General features: G+C 33.9%; 5 protein-coding genes across 7 annotated transcripts; 3 read left to right on the forward strand and 2 right to left on the reverse strand.

Moving 5' to 3' along the window:
• The first annotated feature begins 2,233 nt into the window (after positions 1 to 2,233).
• Positions 2,234 to 9,173, forward strand: LOC109600527 (ring canal kelch homolog). Of its 2 annotated transcripts, none has more exons than XM_020016690.2 (11): positions 2,234 to 2,386; positions 2,656 to 2,805; positions 2,848 to 3,170; positions 3,228 to 3,306; positions 4,976 to 5,072; positions 5,123 to 5,323; positions 5,384 to 5,599; positions 5,659 to 5,940; positions 8,362 to 8,476; positions 8,562 to 8,928; positions 9,035 to 9,173. In XM_020016690.2, exons 1-10 carry the CDS (start codon positions 2,337 to 2,339, stop codon positions 8,873 to 8,875), a joined length of 1,827 nt encoding a protein of 608 aa, XP_019872249.1. In that variant the 5' UTR covers positions 2,234 to 2,336; the 3' UTR covers positions 8,876 to 8,928; positions 9,035 to 9,173. The 2 variants fall into 2 exon arrangements, with proteins under 2 accessions (XP_019872249.1, XP_049826565.1); XM_049970608.1 differs by having other exon boundaries at positions 2,255 to 2,386; positions 2,601 to 2,805.
• LOC126266535 (ring canal kelch homolog) lies at positions 8,886 to 10,612 on the forward strand. Its single transcript, XM_049970716.1, has 3 exons — positions 8,886 to 8,932; positions 9,035 to 9,394; positions 9,446 to 10,612. Exons 1-3 carry the CDS (start codon positions 8,886 to 8,888, stop codon positions 9,783 to 9,785), a joined length of 747 nt encoding a protein of 248 aa, XP_049826673.1. The 3' UTR covers positions 9,786 to 10,612.
• Positions 10,613 to 11,332: 720 nt separating this feature from the next.
• LOC109599729 (SWI/SNF-related matrix-associated actin-dependent regulator of chromatin subfamily A containing DEAD/H box 1 homolog) lies at positions 11,333 to 16,232 on the reverse strand. The gene is made up of 13 exons (XM_020015754.2): positions 15,984 to 16,232; positions 15,691 to 15,923; positions 15,386 to 15,635; positions 14,756 to 15,006; positions 14,515 to 14,699; positions 13,448 to 13,641; positions 13,114 to 13,388; positions 12,917 to 13,054; positions 12,645 to 12,857; positions 12,364 to 12,588; positions 12,089 to 12,300; positions 11,749 to 12,035; positions 11,333 to 11,689 (listed from the first exon to the last, which is right to left on the reverse strand). Exons 1-13 carry the CDS (start codon positions 16,087 to 16,089, stop codon positions 11,583 to 11,585), a joined length of 2,676 nt encoding a protein of 891 aa, XP_019871313.1. The 5' UTR covers positions 16,090 to 16,232; the 3' UTR covers positions 11,333 to 11,582.
• Positions 16,233 to 17,512: 1,280 nt separating this feature from the next.
• On the forward strand, positions 17,513 to 18,549 carry LOC109600079 (acyl carrier protein, mitochondrial). Of its 2 annotated transcripts, none has more exons than XM_020016161.2 (3): positions 17,513 to 17,722; positions 18,032 to 18,148; positions 18,260 to 18,549. In XM_020016161.2, the coding sequence occupies exons 1-3, from the start codon at positions 17,570 to 17,572 to the stop codon at positions 18,437 to 18,439; spliced, it is 450 nt and encodes a 149-aa protein (XP_019871720.1). In that variant the 5' UTR covers positions 17,513 to 17,569; the 3' UTR covers positions 18,440 to 18,549. The 2 variants fall into 2 exon arrangements, with proteins under 2 accessions (XP_019871720.1, XP_019871727.1); XM_020016168.2 differs by lacking the exon at positions 18,032 to 18,148 and adding an exon at positions 17,889 to 18,002 and having other exon boundaries at positions 17,514 to 17,722.
• An 840-nt stretch (positions 18,550 to 19,389) lies between these two features.
• On the reverse strand, positions 19,390 to 20,967 carry LOC109600131 (SPRY domain-containing SOCS box protein 3). The gene is made up of 4 exons (XM_020016218.2): positions 20,421 to 20,967; positions 19,985 to 20,243; positions 19,720 to 19,920; positions 19,390 to 19,670 (listed from the first exon to the last, which is right to left on the reverse strand). Exons 1-4 carry the CDS (start codon positions 20,757 to 20,759, stop codon positions 19,468 to 19,470), a joined length of 1,002 nt encoding a protein of 333 aa, XP_019871777.1. The 5' UTR covers positions 20,760 to 20,967; the 3' UTR covers positions 19,390 to 19,467.
• Positions 20,968 to 21,145: the final 178 nt, after the last annotated feature.

Raw genomic sequence — 21,145 nt, forward strand, 5'->3', positions numbered from 1 at the left:
TGCGCAAACAATTTAGTGCTAAAATGTCTGTAATAATTAATAAGTACTTTTATTAATATTTCTCATACATTTATATACAAGGTCTCGCGAAATTAGTGTAAAATATTGTAACGGTGCATTCTACGACTAAAATAAATCCTAGTTTTCCTAATAATCATATATTAAAAAATGCATTACGGAGTTACATCAATTAAAAACATGATTTTTTATTAATATTTCTGAAACATGGTTATGATTTAAGGGTTAATATTGTGTTAATTAGGTAAATTAGATATGCCAACTAAAAACTCCACTCCATAGTACCATATAGGTGAGCTGAAGTCAAAGGACGAAAGGCAGGCGAAAGTACTTATCGATTGAGTTCGGCAAAATAAAACCAATCAAGAAGATTCGAAAATCTCCCTTGGGAGAAATTGGAATTGTGGTTGGATTCGTTAGCTTCCAACCGCCACTGGCTTGTGGAATGGTACTGAGCCCCAGAAATACGATAAGGTGGATTCATCCTGAGGAATAGAGTATAATATAACTTTTCCTTTTACACTATTTTGTTACCACAATTTGATAATTTGTTTTTACATTTCAGTGTATTAGTGAGATAGATTTTACACCAAACGGTTTTTTTAATAAAAGCTTCAAAGGACAAATTCTGAATAAGTTGAACATAAAGTCGGATTTTTACCGATTAAAAACACCATCCATGGAATCGACCAATAAGAACATGTATGAAAAACATATAAGGGTAAGTTGAATTCAGAAGACGAAAGCTAGATCTGTTCCATCAACCTCTCGTCTGACGTCTGAAAAACTAAATAATCAGAAAAATTAAGAATATTTTCCTAGAAAGGATTAGAATTGGGGTTGGATCCGTTAATTTCCTACCCCAGGACCACGTTAAGGTCGATGATCCTAAAGCACAGTACTCAGTTCAAATTAAAGTGTTTATTTTGACATCTCATTAAAGAATTAATGCTTTTTATTAATTTTAATACATTTTAAATAAAATAATAAATAATAAATTGGCGGTTCAACTATAAAACAAAAACAATTGACGTGTAGTGAGAATAATATATTTTGGTAACAATAAAAATGTATTTTATTAATTTTTAATGGGAACAAAAGTTCGCCTTACAAAAATTAGTTGTATAAGAATAGATTTTGGCAGTACAGTGTAAAATGTTAATTTTTCTTTTATACTAGTTTGGTTAAACATGTTTATTTTGGAAATAAATCAATTGACCGTACTATGTAATGTTAAACACATCTAGTGATAATAATAACAATATATGTATTCTTGTAAAGTTTATTATATGTTTTAACAACTAAGTAAATCTAAAAAAAAAATTAATGGAATTAACGTTGGAAATAATTAATATAATATGAGAAAATATTTTTAACTATTTTAAGAAAATTTTAACTTGACCAAGACAGCGATAATCGGCAACCAGTGTAACGAATATGTATTCGTCAGTTGCCTAGCACAAGGTCAAAACAAACATTAAATTAATAAATTATTAATCTTTGCTCAAAAAAGTGTTTCCTATATAGTAACACGAACTATAATACTTTTATTTATTTAACTTATTACAATGTGGTTCTGACATATTTCTGCATTCTGTTGAAAATTAATAGTTAGACCTACAATCCATAGAGGGCGTGATCGGGTTCACAGTCAGTATTCAAAATTCAAAATCCAAAAACCAAAATTGCTTCCTGCGCAAATTTGTAACAAATAATTCAGCTATCTATATTTTTATTACTCCTAATTTTAAACTAATAAATTTAGCTAAATCCTCATAGAAGAATCTCAAATCTGAATAACCGAGAGTCTGTAAAAGGGTGTTGATGCTAATTACTGAAGTGTTGCACAGCTGAAACATTGTTATTTTAAACTGTTATGATATAATTATTAAGTTTTACTTAAAGCATTTACAAATAATTCTTATAAAAATTTATTATAATTATTGAAAGATTAAAATATACTATGTATATTGTACATGAAAGTTTTTTATTTGTGATGATTAACCAACATCACTGATTAATTTATAATATCGTAATGTATATTTATATACAGTTTAAGGGTATTTACGATTAACGAATGTTAAACAGGCGATAAAAAGCCAAAAGACGGACTATTCGAATTTAAAACTTGGTTATATTTCTGGGGAATTTCGAATCCGCTCTTGCATTGTTTGTTTACTGCGCATGTAAATATCAGCTGTTCGCCAATGGTGACATGATCGTGTAGTGAAATTATGTGAAATTCGTAAAATTTCTTGTAAAATTTGTAATGGAATAATCTCACGTTGTGATATTTTTAATGATATACTCGAATAACGATGGAAAACAATACGAATGATCGTGATACACTTGTGGAAAGGCAAGGAAGGTACGTAAACAAAACGGGATCAAAATATTTTGATTCATTCACCATTCTTTCAAGGGCAATTGCAAAAATGTAAAAATTACCGACTTTGTCGCTAATATATGCAGTTGCCTTGTCAACCACTTAATTATAATTCCCTTTGTTGAGTTACAGAAACGCACACTTGCAATTTAGTCACTTTATTCAATTGGCATTTAATATTTTTTTATATTTTTAGCATGATAATTAGTAGAAAGAATTGTGGAATGTTACTGTGTGATTATGAATTACAGTTGCCTTTTGTTACGATGTGCAAGCCAAAATTCACTGGACGAAAGCTCTCAGAAACACATACCACAATCTCATTACCAGAAAGAACGACCGCCATATCGCAACCACCTACACACACAAAAAGCCTTTGATGTTATGAACTCGATGAGAAAGTAAGTACATAAACAACAGAATCAAATTTAACACTAATCCAGGCAAAAATTGCTTTGCGACGTGACCCTGGTGGCGAACACGGTAGAGATACCGGCGCACAAAATGGTGTTGGCGTCGTGTTCACCGTATTTCTATGCGATGTTCTCGAGTTTCGAAGAGAGCAGACAGGACAGAATTACACTCCAGGAAGTCGACCATCAGGCACTGTCTTTGCTGGTCGAGTACGCGTACACGTCCGAGGTGCAAGTCACTGAGGATAACGTGCAGGTATTACTTCCGGCCGCGAATCTGCTTCAGTTGACTGATGTGAGGGATGCCTGCTGTGATTTTTTACAAGCGCAGCTCCATCCGACCAATTGTTTAGGTGAGAATCAGTCTCAATACTTGTTGACTTGATGACAACACAGTGTTATGGTTTCAGGTATTAGGGCATTTGCAGATTTACATGGCTGTTTAGAATTATTAACACACTCTGAGACGTACATAGAACTACATTTTCCGTAAGTTTTATGCAGTTTTAAAGGTGAGGGAGGTTCACAAAAATTTAATATCGTGTTTAGATATGACTAAATGGAAAAGGACAGTGTTTAAATTAATCCAAACCATACAAAATGAAAGACTTAATGAGCGTGATATAAATATATTTGTCTTTAAAGACAAATTTACACTTGAAGCCACCAGCCTCAAAATTTGGAGAAGCTTGCTGCTCTTGGAGAACTATGGTGAAATGTGGATCAAGAATTTATTCAGTCAGTAATTTTGAATATACCAAGGAGGGTCGAAGATACTTGTAGAGCAAAGAAGGGACTGATCAAGTTCTCATTAGAAAAATGTAACAGTTAATATCTTGTTTCTTTTTTTATTTATTATATTTAATTGATTTCCTAAGAAATTTGGGATATTAGTTTTATTACTGGTTAAGAGTTTTGTTGTTGATGTTATGATTGTTATTTTAATTTTAAAATAATTCAAATTATCCACTTCAAAAGACCTGTGGGTACACTGTGGTGTACATCAAGTTTTAAAATGTAAACATGCTATAGTTGAAAGGAAAATTATGACTCTAGTAATATTAAATATTAACATATATCATTATTAACTGCAAGTACATTCATTAATTTATACACATTTTTTTATATAATTTAAAACTCTTAATTACATGTTAATATGTCTAAAAATTCAAATAATTTATTACTAAAATAATATACTGTGTGGTCTATTTGCAAGTGGGACATCTCCATAAAATTTGTATTTAGTCCGATTTTAACAAGCTTTCAATTTTAAAGTGTGAAAATATGTACTTACGGACAAAATTCACGTTTTTGGCACAAAACTATGACACCATTTGGTAATTTTTTAGATATGAAAATTGAAAAAATCATAACAATTTTTTCATAGCAAATTTAATCAAGTTAGGCTATCAAAAATAGCACAAATTATATTAACTTATTCTACCGGAATGTTATACTGATAATTCTATCTTATACTTAAAATTCGTAATACTCAAATATTAATTGTTTTCATCAATCCACCGTTAATTTGAATATATTTGTCATATCTTTTTCGTAAGTTGCGTGGTTACTTTTGACAATTGTTCTTCTGTGAGGTAATTTTGTCACACGACTTATTAATTTTTCCACGAACTTATGAAAAAGATTCGATAAATGTATTGAATTGAACGGTGGTTGGTAGTAATACAATATATATTTCAATTTTGTTAAAAATATTTTTAATTTTTTCACAAATTGCATATTTTTAATGGTACTGATAATAGTATATACTTAGTATAAAGTACTAGTATGATTTTATCAATTTCATTGCATAAAAAATTACTCGATGATTTTATTCGAAGAAACGTGACATTTTGTCCATAAAATTTTCATTTACAAATTTTATGAGGGTGTCCCGCTTTCGAATGAGCCACACTTATATAGACAAATTTAAAAAATCGGTGATATTAATTTATTTTGACTAGTATATATTCACAGAAAATTGAATTTATCTTGATTTATTTTGATTTGTAAATGTATAATTCCAGTGACAAGACTACTAACGTCTATGTTTTTAACACTCGTTTATATCGGACAAATTTTTATAAAAAAACTGGAAATTAATGAACCTCCCCATTCATTAAATATAAATATATTAATATGTTATTGAAATTTCCAGACAAGTTGTAGAGTGCGAAGAGTTCTTGACTTTATCTCATCAACAAGTGTCAAAGTTAATATCCAGTGATAGGTTAACGGTGCCATCCGAAGAAAAAGTATAAATTTCATATTGTTTATTAATTATTATTTAAACATGATTTTATAGGTTTTCGAATGTGTGATAGCATGGGTCCAACACGATTTAGAATGTCGCCAAAAACATTTGTCATCTTTAATGGAACACGTGAGATTGCCTTTGATGACTCAAGAATACTTAGTCCAGAGGGTTGAAGAGGAACCTCTGCTCAAGGCAGACCTCCAGTGCAAAGATTATCTCATTGAGGCACTCAAGTATCACCTCCTAAAAGTAATTAATCCTTATAAACTGTTGTGCATGTTTATTTAAACGAATCGTTATGTTGATTAGGGTGACACGAAAACTTCCTTTCGAACACCACGAACGAAACCCCGACAGCCCGTCGGATTGCCGAAAGTACTGTTGGTCGTCGGCGGACAGGCTCCCAAAGCCATAAGGAGCGTGGAATGTTACGACTTCAAGGAGGAGAGGTGGTACCAAGTGGCCGAGATGCCGACGCGACGGTGCAGGGCTGGTTTGGCGGTGTTGGGCGGAAAAGTTTACGCCGTACGTTTTCTCACGTTTGCCTTTGGCTCGATCAATTTCGTAATGTGATTTTTGTGCAGGTGGGCGGATTCAACGGTTCGCTGCGCGTCAAGACGGTGGACGCGTACGACGCGGCCCTGGACCTTTGGGCGGCGTGCGAGAGCATGGAGGCGCGCAGGTCTACGTTGGGCGTAGCGGTACTCAATAACTGCATATATGCCGTCGGCGGTTTCGACGGCTCGACCGGTTTGAACACGGCGGAGATGTTCGATCCGCAGGTCGGCAAGTGGAAAATCATCGCGGCCATGTCCACCAGACGATCCAGCGTCGGCGTTGGAGTGCTTTACGGGCAACTCTATGCTGTATGTTGAATAGTTGCACTGTATAGGGTGACCTAAATTTATTGTCTTTGGCGGTACAAGGATTTCAAGACGAGTAACTTAAAAGTCTCCAGAGCTCATTTTTTTATAAACGCTGATTACGGCAAACCGTATTTTGATGGGACAGACACTGTTTCTGAAATATTTAGAAAAATTGACTTCTTTAAAATAATGGAAACTTTCTATCTGATATAAGCTACTAAGCTACCATCGTCTACTAAAAAAAATCTTCTAAAAAATTATATACGTAACCAATTTATTTCAAATATAATATAATTGAGTAGGCCTAAAAAATACCGAAAAAAACAAGCTTTCTAACTACAGTGGTATGATATACGAGTTTAATTCGTTCCGTAACCTTGCTCGTATGTCAAATTACTCGTATCTCAAAGCAATTAGTCCTTAGCTGGCGTTATACCCTTTATCAACTCCTTCTGTTTAAGCACAGTACATATCATTAATGTGCTGTGCCCGTACATTCTTCTCGCCAATTACTCGCACACGTTGTGCATGTTTTTCTATGATTTCACGCTTTAATTCAAAGACATCTTCTTCTTCGGACCTATGGTTATAAAAATAAATGTGATGTTTTGTAAATGTTCAAAAAGCAAAAAATGTGAATCCAACTTATCAAAAATGCTTCGAAAACGAAGGAAATAGTCTGAGGTCTAGTCTAAGGTGGGAGAAACTGTTAGACGCTGCACACGATTCCTTATATCTCAAAGCACTCGTATATCGAGGTACCACTGTATATTTCATATAGTTATCAGTGGTTAAGATTAATGAATTAATAATAATTTGTTATATATCATATTCAATAGCTTTAACATATTCACTTATGGCAAATATTCAAAATTTTGTAAAATTAAGTTTGTTTCTTATAATTTATTTTTAAATATTTCCTTTATGCCTTCATATCATTATCATGCTTAAAAATCCGTGTAATTGGTAAATTATCGTTCCAAAATTATTTGTAGTGTATCTGGGAGCCAAACTTTTAGAAGGATGTCGATGAAAGTATTTTTTACCATTTGATCTTGTTCTATTGAACGTGAATCCATAAATTCAAAGTATCCTTCTCCAAAGTTCAGGAAGATAAATTTATGTGCAAACTTTTTATTCTTTTTTAATACCAATAGTCTTTACTTGCAAGTTTTGTTCAGTTGACGTCTGATTGTTCTACTAGACCCACTGATATTGTATGGCTCAATGAATTTTTTATTTACAAGACAAGAAATGATATTGTTCACCGATTTTTCCAATTTGTGTGTCAATAAAAGGAGTTGTTTTTTTGTTAGGACATTTTCTTATTATATTTTCAATTGAGTGTGCTATTTCATATTTGTTAATAACGTTAAACAGTAATATATGCGTTTAAAGTAATATTTCGACGTTTATAAGAGTACAACAACTTTTTACGATATTTTGAAGACAAATTCAACCATGATTTCCATTCCGCTAATCTACTTTTAAAATATCGAGCATTTAAGTCAATTTTTCTTTATCTCCTTTGAAAATACAAGTTTTGAGTCCGATATCTCTTGGAGCATTTAGAATAAAGCTAAACACTATTTGTTAATTAAAGAAATATAATCTATAATTAAAAAGGTTTTTTCAAAACCAGACTTCTCAGAATTTTTTTTACTAGTAGGGCCTTAATATTAAAAGGATATAAATTATGTAAAATTATAGCGGTTGATAATATTCAATGGCGGCTGTGAATTTCCATCAAAATTCTATCGGTAACTAATTCAAATTAAAATTTGTCTCTATGCGCCAGAAGGAATTATGGCAATCGCCATATAAATAGAGGTTTAGAGGCACTCCGTTAACCCAGAGGCTGAACAACGTTGCCAATCCTGTGGAGGACAGATTTTCCTTTACCTCATTCATACAATAGTCGTTTTTAACATAATTAAAGATTATTTTAAATAATTCCGATACATTGTTTTTCTTCTATATAATTTCCTTCGCCAAACTCAAACCTTATGTGCCATCACTGTTAATATATATAAAAAGAAAGTAAGAAAGAAAACTAAAAATATATGGTTAAGTCTAATTGAATGGAATAGTATTATCAGACAAAATTTCTTTGTAAAAATTTTCTGACAGGTTAAGAAATTCCTATCACTAGGAATAACTTGCTATATCAACCAAGTTCAATCAGTAATTTAATATCAAAACGGGATATGAATATCTTTGGTTTTCTTACAGTATTAGTATTTAAATAAGATTGGGTAGGGTCTTATATTTTAACTGATATACTGAAACTAATTTGAAATCTTGATAAATCTAATTTTGTCGGAACTACTATTATATACATGTAAATTTAAATAGAATGCATGCATTCAATTATCAATCTGGGAATTTTTATTAATAGATGTTAATGTTGTTAAATTACAGGTTGGTGGTTATGATGGAGCGTCTAGACAGTGCTTGAATTCCGTTGAGTGTTATACGCCTGAAACTGATACGTGGACGACGATTCCGGATATGTGTTCTAGGAGAAGTGGAGCTGGTAAAAACAATTTATATTAACAAAAACATTTAATTAAAATTTGTTTTAATAATTAAGTGTAAAATTAAATGTGTTTTCATTTTAGGCGTGGGCGTTCTGGATGGTATCCTATACGCAGTCGGTGGCCACGATGGTCCCCTGGTCCGTAAATCGGTCGAGGCGTTCGACCCGGCAAAAAATCGGTGGTCAATAGTCAGTGACATGGCGCTGTGTCGCCGGAATGCCGGCGTTGTTGCTATGAATGGTCTGCTATATGTGGTTGGCGGAGATGACGGTTCCTGCAATCTATCCTCCGTGGAGGTGTACAATCCGAAGACCGACAGCTGGACGATGTTGCCCAGTTGCATGAGCATTGGACGTAGTTATGCGGGCGTATGTATCATCGACAAGCCCATTTGAAGGTCGCCTCATGCTGGCAACGGGGTCGCGGCAGGATCATCTCTTCAAGGAAGGTCAGTAGTTAGTAGATTAACATTCAAAATGATTTAAACCTAAAAACTCCAAAATGGAACGTAATCAAGACCGCCTATTATTTAACTGACATTAATTAATTTCCAGGTATGCTAACTGCGACGAGAACAGCAGCGCCGAGGGCGCCGTCGGCTACGGTGGCCAACCGTCGACGTCGTCGTCGGCGACGTCCTCGTCTCACCAGCAGCCAGAGAACATCTACGAGACGATATGCGGCGAGCCCGGTGCCAGCAACGAGGAGGCGCGACACGAGGAGAACATCTACGAAACGATCGAGGACGTGCGTGTGCAAAAAGCCGCGCAACAACAACAACAACAGCAACAGGGGCCAGTCCCGTCCACGTCTCAACAGTCGGCCGAGGATGAACAACAACCCGTCTACGACCTAGATCCCGATCAGCCGTCGTGCAGCAGCACCTACGGCCGCATTGGGAACGCCTATGGCAGGTAAACTATTAACATGGACCCATTATAATTGTAATTAATAGCAAATCATAGAATTGACATCATCGGCCATGGGATAGGGAGGATCGAACGTCACCTGTCATCTTCATGCGGCAGCATAAACAGCAACCACTACGTGCTGGAAAGCCTTTACGGTAACAGTGCTATGGACCACACTGGCAGAATAAGCAAGGTGTCCGTCCAGTGGCTACTGGCAAACAAGTGGTTGCCATTGTGGATAGCCAACACGGAAACTGGCCGAGATTACCGAATCATAGATTTCCTATTGGCTCAAGGATTAGAGCAGGATGACGACGACGAGGTAGACAACGAAGATGGGTCGACTTGTGGAGACGCGAGACCCAATAACGAACCGGCCCCGCCACAAAATTGAATCCGAATTTAGTTTTATTCGTTTTAATTTCATTAAATATGTAATCTCCTGAATGCGTTCTAGTTTCTCATCGATATTTTTTATTAGATTAGATTAGATAAATTTTTAATTAGCGTTGAAACAGACTGAAATTGAGCCAAACGGCACTTGTATTTTATTAGTTTATTAATTTAAGAAGTGAAATTATGGTTGTATGCACAATTATTTTGCACAAGTTTCTTATAAACAGTTAATTAGATTGCAAATTTTTGTAACGAACTATAACATTATGATCTGAGATCAATAATTCATGACAAGGCTAATTCCAAACAGAACAAAATGCCAAATAAAACTTTTTTAGCCTTTTTTACCGACAGTTTTTGGCCTTGCTATGAACAAACGACAAGATTTAATACATCTTAGTATTTTCTCTAGCAAATTTTCGTCTCGATGTTTAATAGTCATAAAATTATATGCTTTAAATTATAAAAGACAGTACTGTTTAAGAAAAAGATAGTACGTAATTCGCACTGCTAAAAAGTGTAGAAGAGTTCCTTTAATCAGTAAATCATAAGTTACATTACTTTTTAACAAAAACTGTGAGATTAATCTCTTTTTTTAGACTTTTAATTTTTGTATGTTTGGTTGTCTTTTATTTGTTTCCAAAACGTACCAGTTGTTTTGCAAAATACAAATATTTTTTAATTAGGTTGTAAAGTAGTTGTGATCATGGGCTTCTATCCACACTGTGAATATAGAAATTTAGGTATGTTAACGGTTAGTTGTAAATCTATTTATGTATTAGATGTATATTTGACAAATGAATAAAATATATAAGATGTTAAGAATCACTTTAACTGAACACCTAGTCTAAAGATCAGCACAAGCCCAATTTTTCAAGACCAGTCCGAAAGAACCGAATCGAGTCTAAGGGTTAACAAACTTAAGCATTTATGATTTGTTAAAAAGTATGACCAGTCATATATTTAACTACTTGTTCTTTGTGGAAGTTTAATTTTTTCTTTAACTATCTAAAATATTTAGTTTGTTGGTTGTGTCTTACTTTAAGTATTTGATATTGAATAGTTGATAACTCTATTGGATTATTCGAATATTTTTTATTTTTTTATATCTAATAATTAGCTAAATGAATCGGTAATAAAGTTTTTACTTTTTAGACTTTGTATATTGCAGTTAATTCTCCAGTGAAAATGCTACTCAAACAGTTTAACCTATTAGAATTGATCTGTCTGAGGTAGCTACTCCCTCTTCTGATTTGGCTGCATCAATATATATTGTGTTAAAATCTTTAACGATTTGACGAATTATTTATGCTTCATTAAATTGATGACACTGAGTCTGTAGTACTCTTGTAAATAGTCGTGCGAAGAGCTTAAAAATGGAAGATTAGATATGAAAGTAGGAAGTAACTACAAATAAATGTTTCAAAAAAGAATAATCTTCAAAACCGTTCAATTGTGGACCTATATTTTTGATGAAATAATGCCAAAAAACAATATGCAAAAGAAATTAAGGAAAACTTCACATAAAATAACATTACAACTCAATTAATATTTAACATTTTATTGAACTAATGTATAAAATTAAATAAAGAATGGAATACCTGGTAATATACAAAAATATTCGTTCTATAAATTACAATACAAATTGTATTATTTATACAACTGCATGTACGGTCAATTCATAGGATGCCTGAAATGGTGAAAATACTTTGAATTTGCGAGTGTGCAATGGGGTTTAAATAAAATTATTTGTAAAACACTAAACTGTAAAAACTGTAAAAAAATTAATTTAAGATCAGATTTTCTTCTTTGGCGACACTAGACTATTCGCTTTTGATTGGTCAATTCCTAGGGCAGATGATAGTATACGAACCACACTCTTCACATCTGGATTGTCTGATTCTGGAACAGAAAATTAATATTAAATGATGCTCCTTAATTAAACGCATCTAAATACGTACCGTCTGTCGTGATTTCTCTCTCCAACTTTAGTTTTTCTTTGTTCATTTGCAACATTCCCTCTTCAATCGTGCCTTGGGAGATAAGTCTGTAAACCGTAACTGGTTTCGTCTGGCCCATGCGATGGCACCTGTCCTCTGCTTGTTTATCATTGTACGGATTGAAATCAATATCATGAATTATGACGGTGTCTGCCGACGTTAGATTTATGCCCAGACCTCCAGCTCTCGTTGACAACAGGAATATAAAGATGTTGCGGTCGTCTGTATACTCGTTTATCAATTGCTGTCTAATTGTTGAGTTTTATTAGTTGAAGAAATTCTGGTTTTGGATGAAACTTACCTTTGACTAACTGCAGTGCTACCATCTAATCTTAAATAAGTATGATTACGTATTCTCATATACTCCTCCATCACATTTAACATTATCACATATTGACTGAAAATTAACACTCTGTGTCCACTAGATTTTAATTCTGCCAACAATTTATCCAAATACAAAAACTTGCCAGATACTGTGAGCAAATTATCAGGCAGTATATATTTGTTCAAGGACTGAAATTATATTAAAATATAATATATATATATAATTTAATCCCAAGAAACCTATTAACTTACCTTATAGTCTTTAGCCATTGTATGAATTTCAAAGTCGGACATCCAGGTCAAGTCTTCAACTATGTATTCGACCTTCGTATCCTTATATCCTGGATCTTTGGCCAATATATTCGCAATTTCCTTAATTTGATCCCCATCATAGTGGTATCTCAATAATAAAGGATGATTGCTCAGCTTGCGAAGGTCCGACATCATGGTCATCCCATTGAATCCCTGATCGGCATTCTTAAAAGAAAAATCCACAATAATTCCCCAATGATTACAAAAAACAAAAAACTTACAGCAGTTTGGAAGGACGCAACGAGCTGATCATATTGCTCTTTCTGCGTGGGTGCCATAGGGACCTCGATTACGTGGTCGGTTTTCTTCGGTAAGTCTTGCAAGACGTCGCACTTCAATCTTCGCAAGACGAACGGCTTCATGATACGCTTCGCCTGTTCAACTTGTTCCCGTTCGAACGCTGGCATCGTGTCATCATCGTTCTTGCTCGCCTTCTGCAACAAAAACGATTTTGTAACTAATGAACAACCGCCCGTACAATCGGACCGCTTACAGAATTCTTCTGAAACAAATTCTTAAGATCATCCGTCTTCTCTGAGAAAATCTTCGGCATCACGAAAATCAACAACGACATCAGCTCCAACAAGTTGTTTTGTAGGGGCGTACCAGTCAGCAAAATCCTATGTTTTGCCTGTAACAAAAAAAACAGAAGTTATGACCTGCACAATTTGGAAACATCACCAAACTCACATTGATGCGAATCAGGTTCTCGTAGCGTTGCGTGTTCATATTCTTGAGCATATGCGCCTCGTCGAATATGACATAGTGCATAGGCGTGACACGGAACATCTTTCTCTCTTCCGGCGAGTTGCCGACGATCGTATAGGTGGTCAGAATGACGTCGAAGTCAGCCAGCATTCCCTTGGCCAAATCGAACCTAAAGGAACGTCGCTCCTCCGTGCTGCCATAATACATGAACACGCGCAGCTCGGGACACCAGCGTGCGAACTCCGACCTCCAGTTGTCTGAAAGATGTTATAGTTTTTTATGCATTTGCTGGTAAATCGATTGTTTTGGTGTTTACCAAGCGTGGAGGATGGGACGATGACCAAGTGGGTGCTTGCGGCCGCCCCGATTTCTTTTAAATGCGCTAGGAATGATATCACTTGTACAGTCTTACCAAGACCCATCTCATCTGCTAGAATTCCATTCACGCCTTGGTTGTGCATAACCACCAACCAATTCAAACCAACCATTTGATAACTTGTTAGTTTCAAGCTGAAAAATGACAATCAATAGTGTTTAAACGAAAGGACTACATTTTCTTGTGTAAAATTCAGTAGTGCTCAATAATCTAACAATACACGTCTTTGTATTTATGGAACAAACAAATTTTATTTAATGTTTTTTCTGTCTTGTCTTTGAATTAGAGTAACATTATTGGCATAATTATCATTAATTATGAAAACATGTGTAGGATTGAAAAAACCTTACAAGTTACAAGTTCTATATGTAAATATACTTGTAGTACAAGAAAAAAAAAATACGTTTTTGGTTCATACTCTTTCTACTTTTCCTACGTTGTATTTAAAACATTTTTTGGTCAAATGAGTTCGCAGTTTTGCTTTTTGAACCCTGTACCAACGAACAAACACTTTCTCGTGAAATTTTACATATTGATTTCCTAACAGAAAATGACACTATTTTACATAATGAACGACTTAATTATGAAGAGAATTTCAAAATAGGCTGACCTTTTCTTCGGTTCAAATAACTCGTCGACGAATTTGTATGAAGAACGTTGACAAATGAACCTTTTATTGAGTGTATTGTTACATGTAACGAAAAATGAGTTGGGAACGACAATTCTCACCGATCTGATTAACAGATTGAAACTGGTAACAATTGTGGTACCACTTAATACTTAAAAAATATTAACCCAAGAAAGATTTCAATGACTGTGTTGCAGTCTACATCAAGAGACCAAAAGATCCATTCAACTTTTCTTCAGTTCCAATAACATATTTTTTTACATAATAAAGGGTAATTCTGAAAAGGAGATCAACAGGTTGATCTAGCCAATAAGATGTAATTTTAAACATAAACATAAATTACTTTCTCAAATACCTAATATTACTTGACACAACTTACCTAGAAGATAAATTTCTTGGTTGCATCTTGACGCCGGCGCCAGCTGCCACCGCTCTTTCCATCGTCTGTGCAATGCTTGTGCATTTCTTCATCAACTGCCGTATGTTATTTCTAGTTATCAAAACTTGCTGGGCAGCATTCAGCAAATCAGTGCTAACACTTTTATTAGACTGTAATTTTGTAACCTGAAATATACATATACATAAACTTTATATTTTGGCTTATTTTTAATGTTTGTTACCAAATCAACCCAACCGTTAAGTGGTCGAAAATCGATGATGATTTCCGCCTTCTTTTTGGAACAACTCTGCATTAACTGGAGCTCGTTCAACGTGGCGGTCTCAAAGAACTCTAATACTTTTTTTTTATCACTGGTCAATACGTGATTCACCTCTATGTCGGAATCCTCGTCGCTATCGAACACTCGATTATCCTTATAATCTTTGGCGCTGCCAAGACTATCGTCACTGTCCTCAGAACGTCTTCTCCTCACTAAAAAAATTATAGTAAATAGTTTCTAATCATTCTTTGAACAGAACAACTATGTTTTAAATCTGAATCTTAGTTTCACCAACAAAATGTTTAACATGTTAATAGTAGTGGTAATCACCCCTTTTAATTTACATTACTTACTCCATCTTATAGATATAACATCTTTTATATTTTATTGTTGACATAATCCATCCTAAATTCAGATCATAATATCATTGTTTCGATGTTTATATAATTTTTTGTTCACTATAAAGTCACCCCTTTCTCACCTAAGCAGTATTGAGCAGCAATATTAAATAAAATCTTCCTTAAATATTTTTAGTAACTAGAGCTTTATTTTTTTTAGTAACAGTGCATGTACAAGAATGTATGTACCCACCTTTTTTCTTTTTTGGAAGAATGTCATCAACAGCTTTTCTCTTCATGTGCTGTTGGTATGAGGAGTTGATTTGCTGCTGCTGGTAGCGAATCACATTTGATACATCTGGCTTAGCCTGTCTTTTGTCATAAACTTCCCTCCACTGATTGTAGCCCTGAGCTCCTGATAAATTCTTGCCATAACTACGAGACAGCTCGGCTGCGGCCGCGTCTGTATTGAAACTGTGCTTAGACAAGATATCATGTATAACCTGAAACAAAACATAATTTAAGCTGCACATAAACCGAGTGACTGTCACCCCATACCATTGCCTCTAAATCTGGGAATATTTCAAGCAGAAACTTCATCTGTTTCTCTTTCTCCAATATCGAAGGGTTCTTCATTTTTGCTGTACTCTGTCTGTTGATGATCAGGCTATTGTTTACTATAGTCAATGTGCTCGGATGTTGCGAATCCGTTTCTGAGTCTGAATCAGATGGTGGCCTGATGATTCTACGTTTGATCACTATCTTCTGCCCGTTGCCGTCTTGGTCGGATGCTGCAAACGACGGTCACGATCTAAATCTTGAATAACACTAGTTATTTTCGCGATACTTACAAGTGTTGCTAACCCCATTCATCGTGTTAGTGTTGTGGCTAAGCTGTGGCTTTTTCTGTTTGCGGAACTCGCGTAGGTTTAATGGAGGGCTACCTTCGTCGGACATATTTACGCACGGTCGCGATTAAATGGCATTTAGGTTCGCGCACAGGCGGAACTTTAAAGAGCCAGTGACCAAGTGCTCAAGGCCAAACTTGGCTTAGTCGGGAACTTTTGGCAGGCAGGTGGCCAACATGAATTTTAGCGCCAAACGTTTAAAGAATTTGTTCTAATTAATTCGAATTTTAAGGAGGGACGTTCGAAATTTTTCAACTTGTGCCACGCGCCAATTATAATAGGGATTAAGCTTTGTCTGAAAGTTAAATGAAATAATCTTATCTAAGGCGATTTTTATTTCAGGTATACGAGGGGCGAACGATAGTTTATTTATTCAGTACGCTGTTTGATCAAGTTAACATATACTAAATATATAATTATATGTACTTTATATGTTTGTTTGATAATAATAAATTTTATTTACACACAGTAATTGGGCAAATATTGAAAAGTTGTTTAATTTCATCATATAATAATAATTTCAACAATCAAATACTCAAGATCAACGAAATTCAAATTATATAAAAAATATAATGGCCTCTATTTAGATTATACATTATACAGATAAGTAGGAAGCCACTTGTTATTATATCTATTACATAAGACTTCACAAAGTACCAACTTTATCGTAACAAAATAATTAATATTACATTGATTATAAATAATCTAGGTACAAAACAATTCAAATATTAATATTTTTTCATATTTTGTAATTACGATTACTCAGCGTATAAGTTGCAATAAATTTATTGTAAGGTTTTGATTAATTAATACATCTGCTAATGTAAATAAATTATTTATACACTAAAACTCGTTGAAAATTCTAATAGTCAAACAGACATTTGAAAGACAGTTCAAAATTACATTCTTCTGGCATTTTTCATTGATATTAATGAAAATGGAACCCAAATAAATACTTGTTTTAAAATGATCCCCTTTCCCGTACTATTAAAGCCACATTACACTGTAACTTTGTATGGATTTAGTGTGCAGGTTATAAATTTAAAAACTTACCAGGAAAATATGACAACTCGAAAGTCAACGTCCTTAATTAATATCAGGTTTCCAAATGAAAGGACGATGTTGGAAATACGAACTAAGAAATATTTTGCATATAACTTAGAATTGAAATTTTGTTGTACTCACGATTTCTATATACCTGGAAACTGATCTGTAAACATCACACTAAATAAACGAATAATTGTTTTTTTAAAACGCCTACTTTTCACATTTCTCCATCATAGGTGGCTTTGCCCGATATTTTTGGGACAAAATTAAATAACTTATTGTACACGTACATCGCATTTAAGCGATTCCGAATTTTAATTTAAGGAAAATATAACAATTCAAAAAAATTATAAACTCAATTATAATTTTAATTCGCGCATTTATTTGAAATCGGTATCTTTTTCCTGCACCGCCAGGGGTCGTGCAGCGCACAATTTCCAGTCAATCAAATAAACGTGAAGTGTTAAAATTATTTAACGAAAATGTCTGGAATTGCAAAAAGTATTCGTGCCCTGTGCAGGCAGACCACGTATTTAAGGTCTTTTTCGACCAGATCATTGGCCGTCGGCCTCAATAACAAGTTAAATTCCACCCAGTGTTTCGCAAATAACAACCTATTTTTGACAACTAGTCAGGTAATTACCGCTGTTTTCCAATTAAATAAGTGTTTGTGTGAGTTTTCCGCTTTACATACATGTATTTATGTCAATCATTATTGAGTGGTAGCAGTTGTATAATGTTTTCCAATAAGATCCATTACATAACTCTTAACCTCACTTATTGATGATTTTATGTTGTCAGATTCAAGCCAGATTCTATTCACCCGAAATAATTAAGCAAAAGCCCACAAAACAAGAAATTACAGACAGAGTATTGAAAGTGTGTGCCTCTTATGATAAAGTAACAGCAGATAAGGTACCTAAAATATATTTTTTTTATTTCAGAGACATGTTTTGCCACATGAGCGAAGTTACAGTTCCAAACCACCTTTAACCTTAAAACTTATCTCAGACAGAGTTCTTCTGGTCTTAAAATTATATGACAAAATTTGCCCTGAGAAGGTACAGTAATTTTGCTTATGTTATACAATGCTAAAGATAATTTTTAGCATTGTATAAGTGGTAACTGTCTCTTTTTACATAATGTTCCACATTAAATATATCCTATTTTAGTTGGCTTTGGAGTCCCATTTCATCAACGATTTAGGTTTAGACAGTCTGGATCATGTGGAAGTTATTATGGCAATAGAAGATGAATTCGGATTTGAAATTCCGGACGGCGATGCCGAGAAGCTGCTAAGACCAGCTGATATTGTTAGGTATGTTGCAGATAAAGAAGATGTGTATGACTAGAAAGGAAGATTACTATTAGATTTCGCTGTTCTCCTTACTACATCAAATTCATAACACTGTATATTGTCTAGATGAATTTGTTTTTTGTTAATAAACTTATTTAAGGACTAGTTCTCTTTATTTAGGTATTATGAGTTACTTACATTTATGGATAAACCCTATTGTTACTTAAAAATATTCAGTAACCAATAGCTGTCAACCATCAAGGTCAAACTTAAGTGAGTTATTTACCCCAACACCAAATTTTAGTTTCATTAATTACATGGAAATAATTTAGTGTGTTTGTCGATTTATCCACAATTTTGATGACGTTTTGCTAAAATGTACATCCATTAACTCTTAATTAGTTTTTAAATTACATTAAGTTCAAGAATGTTCAAAAGAACGTATTTCCTGATTTATTATATTAATTTCGCTTCAAGAAATTTAAATATATTTATATCTTAAACAATTTTATATTCATTTAAATTATAATATTAAGTAACTTATGGTTATACGAAATTATAAATAAGTAATATGAAAAATTTGAAAGTATATTATACAATTTTGGCTCCTTTTTTCATTTGGCTTATTTATTTGCGACTCGATTCTCATAAATCAAACATATGAGACTTTTGACCTTCAAACACTGCAGCTGCAAATTGGTTTCCTTTAGAGTGAATTACTTGCCTAAACACTAAATTTATTTAACTTTCATTAATTGAATTAAAATAATTTAATGAGTTTGTTGACTTATCAACCATCTCCATATCATTCACCCTAATTAGTTTTTGAATGAGTCTAAGTTCCAGAAAGTGATTAAAATGTAAGACCTACTAAATAAGAACGAATTCTTCTGATATAATTTTTTATTTGTAGAAGTTTATTTTAGAAAACTTAAAATGATTGCACAGTATCATAATTTTACTCAGAGAAAAATATAAAATTTAAAGATTTTTTAATAAAAGAAATTTTAAAAAAACAATTGGTTATATTCTCACTTTCAATATAATAAAACTTAACATACATTATAAATAATATACTTAATACTAGATAATCGCAAAAATACATTCATCTGTTGAATCAATATCTCTTTTAATCTTCTTCATTCTGTCTGTATTCTCTGTGGAGGTTTCCTTATCTAAGTCACCATAAAGCAATTCGCATGTCGATTTTTCATCATTGCTTGAATCTTGACAACTATTTTTTCTTTCGCGTTTTTTTTGGCTTATCATTAGTTGCAACATAACTTCTGTAAATCAAATACTTATTAAAATCACCTTAACTATCTTGAGGAATACCTGCTGACGGTCGCAGCCAGAAGTATTTCTGATCGTAGATTCGAGCAATTTGGGGTAATTCTTCTCTGTAGATTTTGTAAATTTGTGGAGACTTCATTACAACTTTTAAACAATACAGTTGCAGACTAGTTTCCATTGATGTGGCACAAGTCACCCTCAAGGCTGATTTTGCTGCTGTTGAACTCAACATTGGGTATACTTCTGAAAAAAAATTAATCGCAAAAATCATCTTTTGTTATTGTACTTTTTTCTCAAAAATATTTACTGGGTCTTTTAACGTTGTTAAAAGCGATGCCTTGTGGACGTCTGTTGACATAATACTCCAGGGTTCCTCGCCACATGTCTAAATGAACTCCTACAAGAGACCCTATCCCAAATTTCCTTCCATACTTTCTGCCCAACTGGTTATGCTGGATGCAGCCATTGTATGAGTAGCCCCATGATTCACCATCCAAACCAAGTATGCTACAGAATCTGAATCTCCAGTCAGATGCCTGCATTTTCCCTGTACCAATACCAACCATCTAAAAAACATTGTGTATGTGTTAATTAAATATTCTTTCATTTAAACTAGGGAATTAGTATAAGAAACTGGCAATGTTGACATGTGAACTTTTTGTTTACAACATGTGCCAGAGATAATAATTGCAAAACATCAATCAGGTCAAAAAGGTTAAATATTGGAAAATGTAAAAACTTACTACATCAGTGCCATAAAGATTGGAAGTCATCTTCACCTCCCAATAATAATGTTTGTTTTTCTCGAACGGTCTGTCGCCTCGTAAAAGGGCCGTGCCTTGGCTATAAGTCGGATGGAACATAACATCGCGATCATCGTTCGTTAGCACAATATCCAGAGAGTCTTCCTCATCCTTTTTAAACTTCCATTCGAAGCGGTTCACACCTTCCCCGCACTTGCACTGCAAAACACCATCTGCAATACGGTTGAGACAGGTATCCGTACATAATTTTTTTGAAAAATTCCCGTCGTTTTCTGGTTGTTCTTCGGTGGCCGCACGTTGGTGAATAAAGAAATACATGGCCTACGCGTTACGGAACCAACACCACCGATCAGATATGTTCCGTGGTCAACACATCCAATTTGGTGGTCGAAGACTTGTTTCTGCGGTTTCTTCCGCGATGCGATGTTTTGGTTCAACGACTGTGATTTGCGAATGCGGACTGAAAAGCGACGTTGCCACGTTCTTCGTTTGTTTGATTTCTTGGTCACGTGCACAAACTACACGTGGTCACGTGTCACTTTGTTGATTTTTGTTATGATTTCTTGCAGTTCAATATTTTTCGTTATATTCTTAAACAGAGTGATTGAATAAAATTTTTGATGAGTAAGATTTAATTCCCGATGTATGTTATAACACCTGAATAATGTATATAATAAATTATATAATATTAACAACTCTAAAAT

Source organism: Aethina tumida, chromosome 1 (assembly GCF_024364675.1).
Source record: "Aethina tumida isolate Nest 87 chromosome 1, icAetTumi1.1, whole genome shotgun sequence".
In the NCBI taxonomy this organism is placed as follows: Eukaryota; Metazoa; Arthropoda; class Insecta; order Coleoptera; family Nitidulidae; genus Aethina; species Aethina tumida.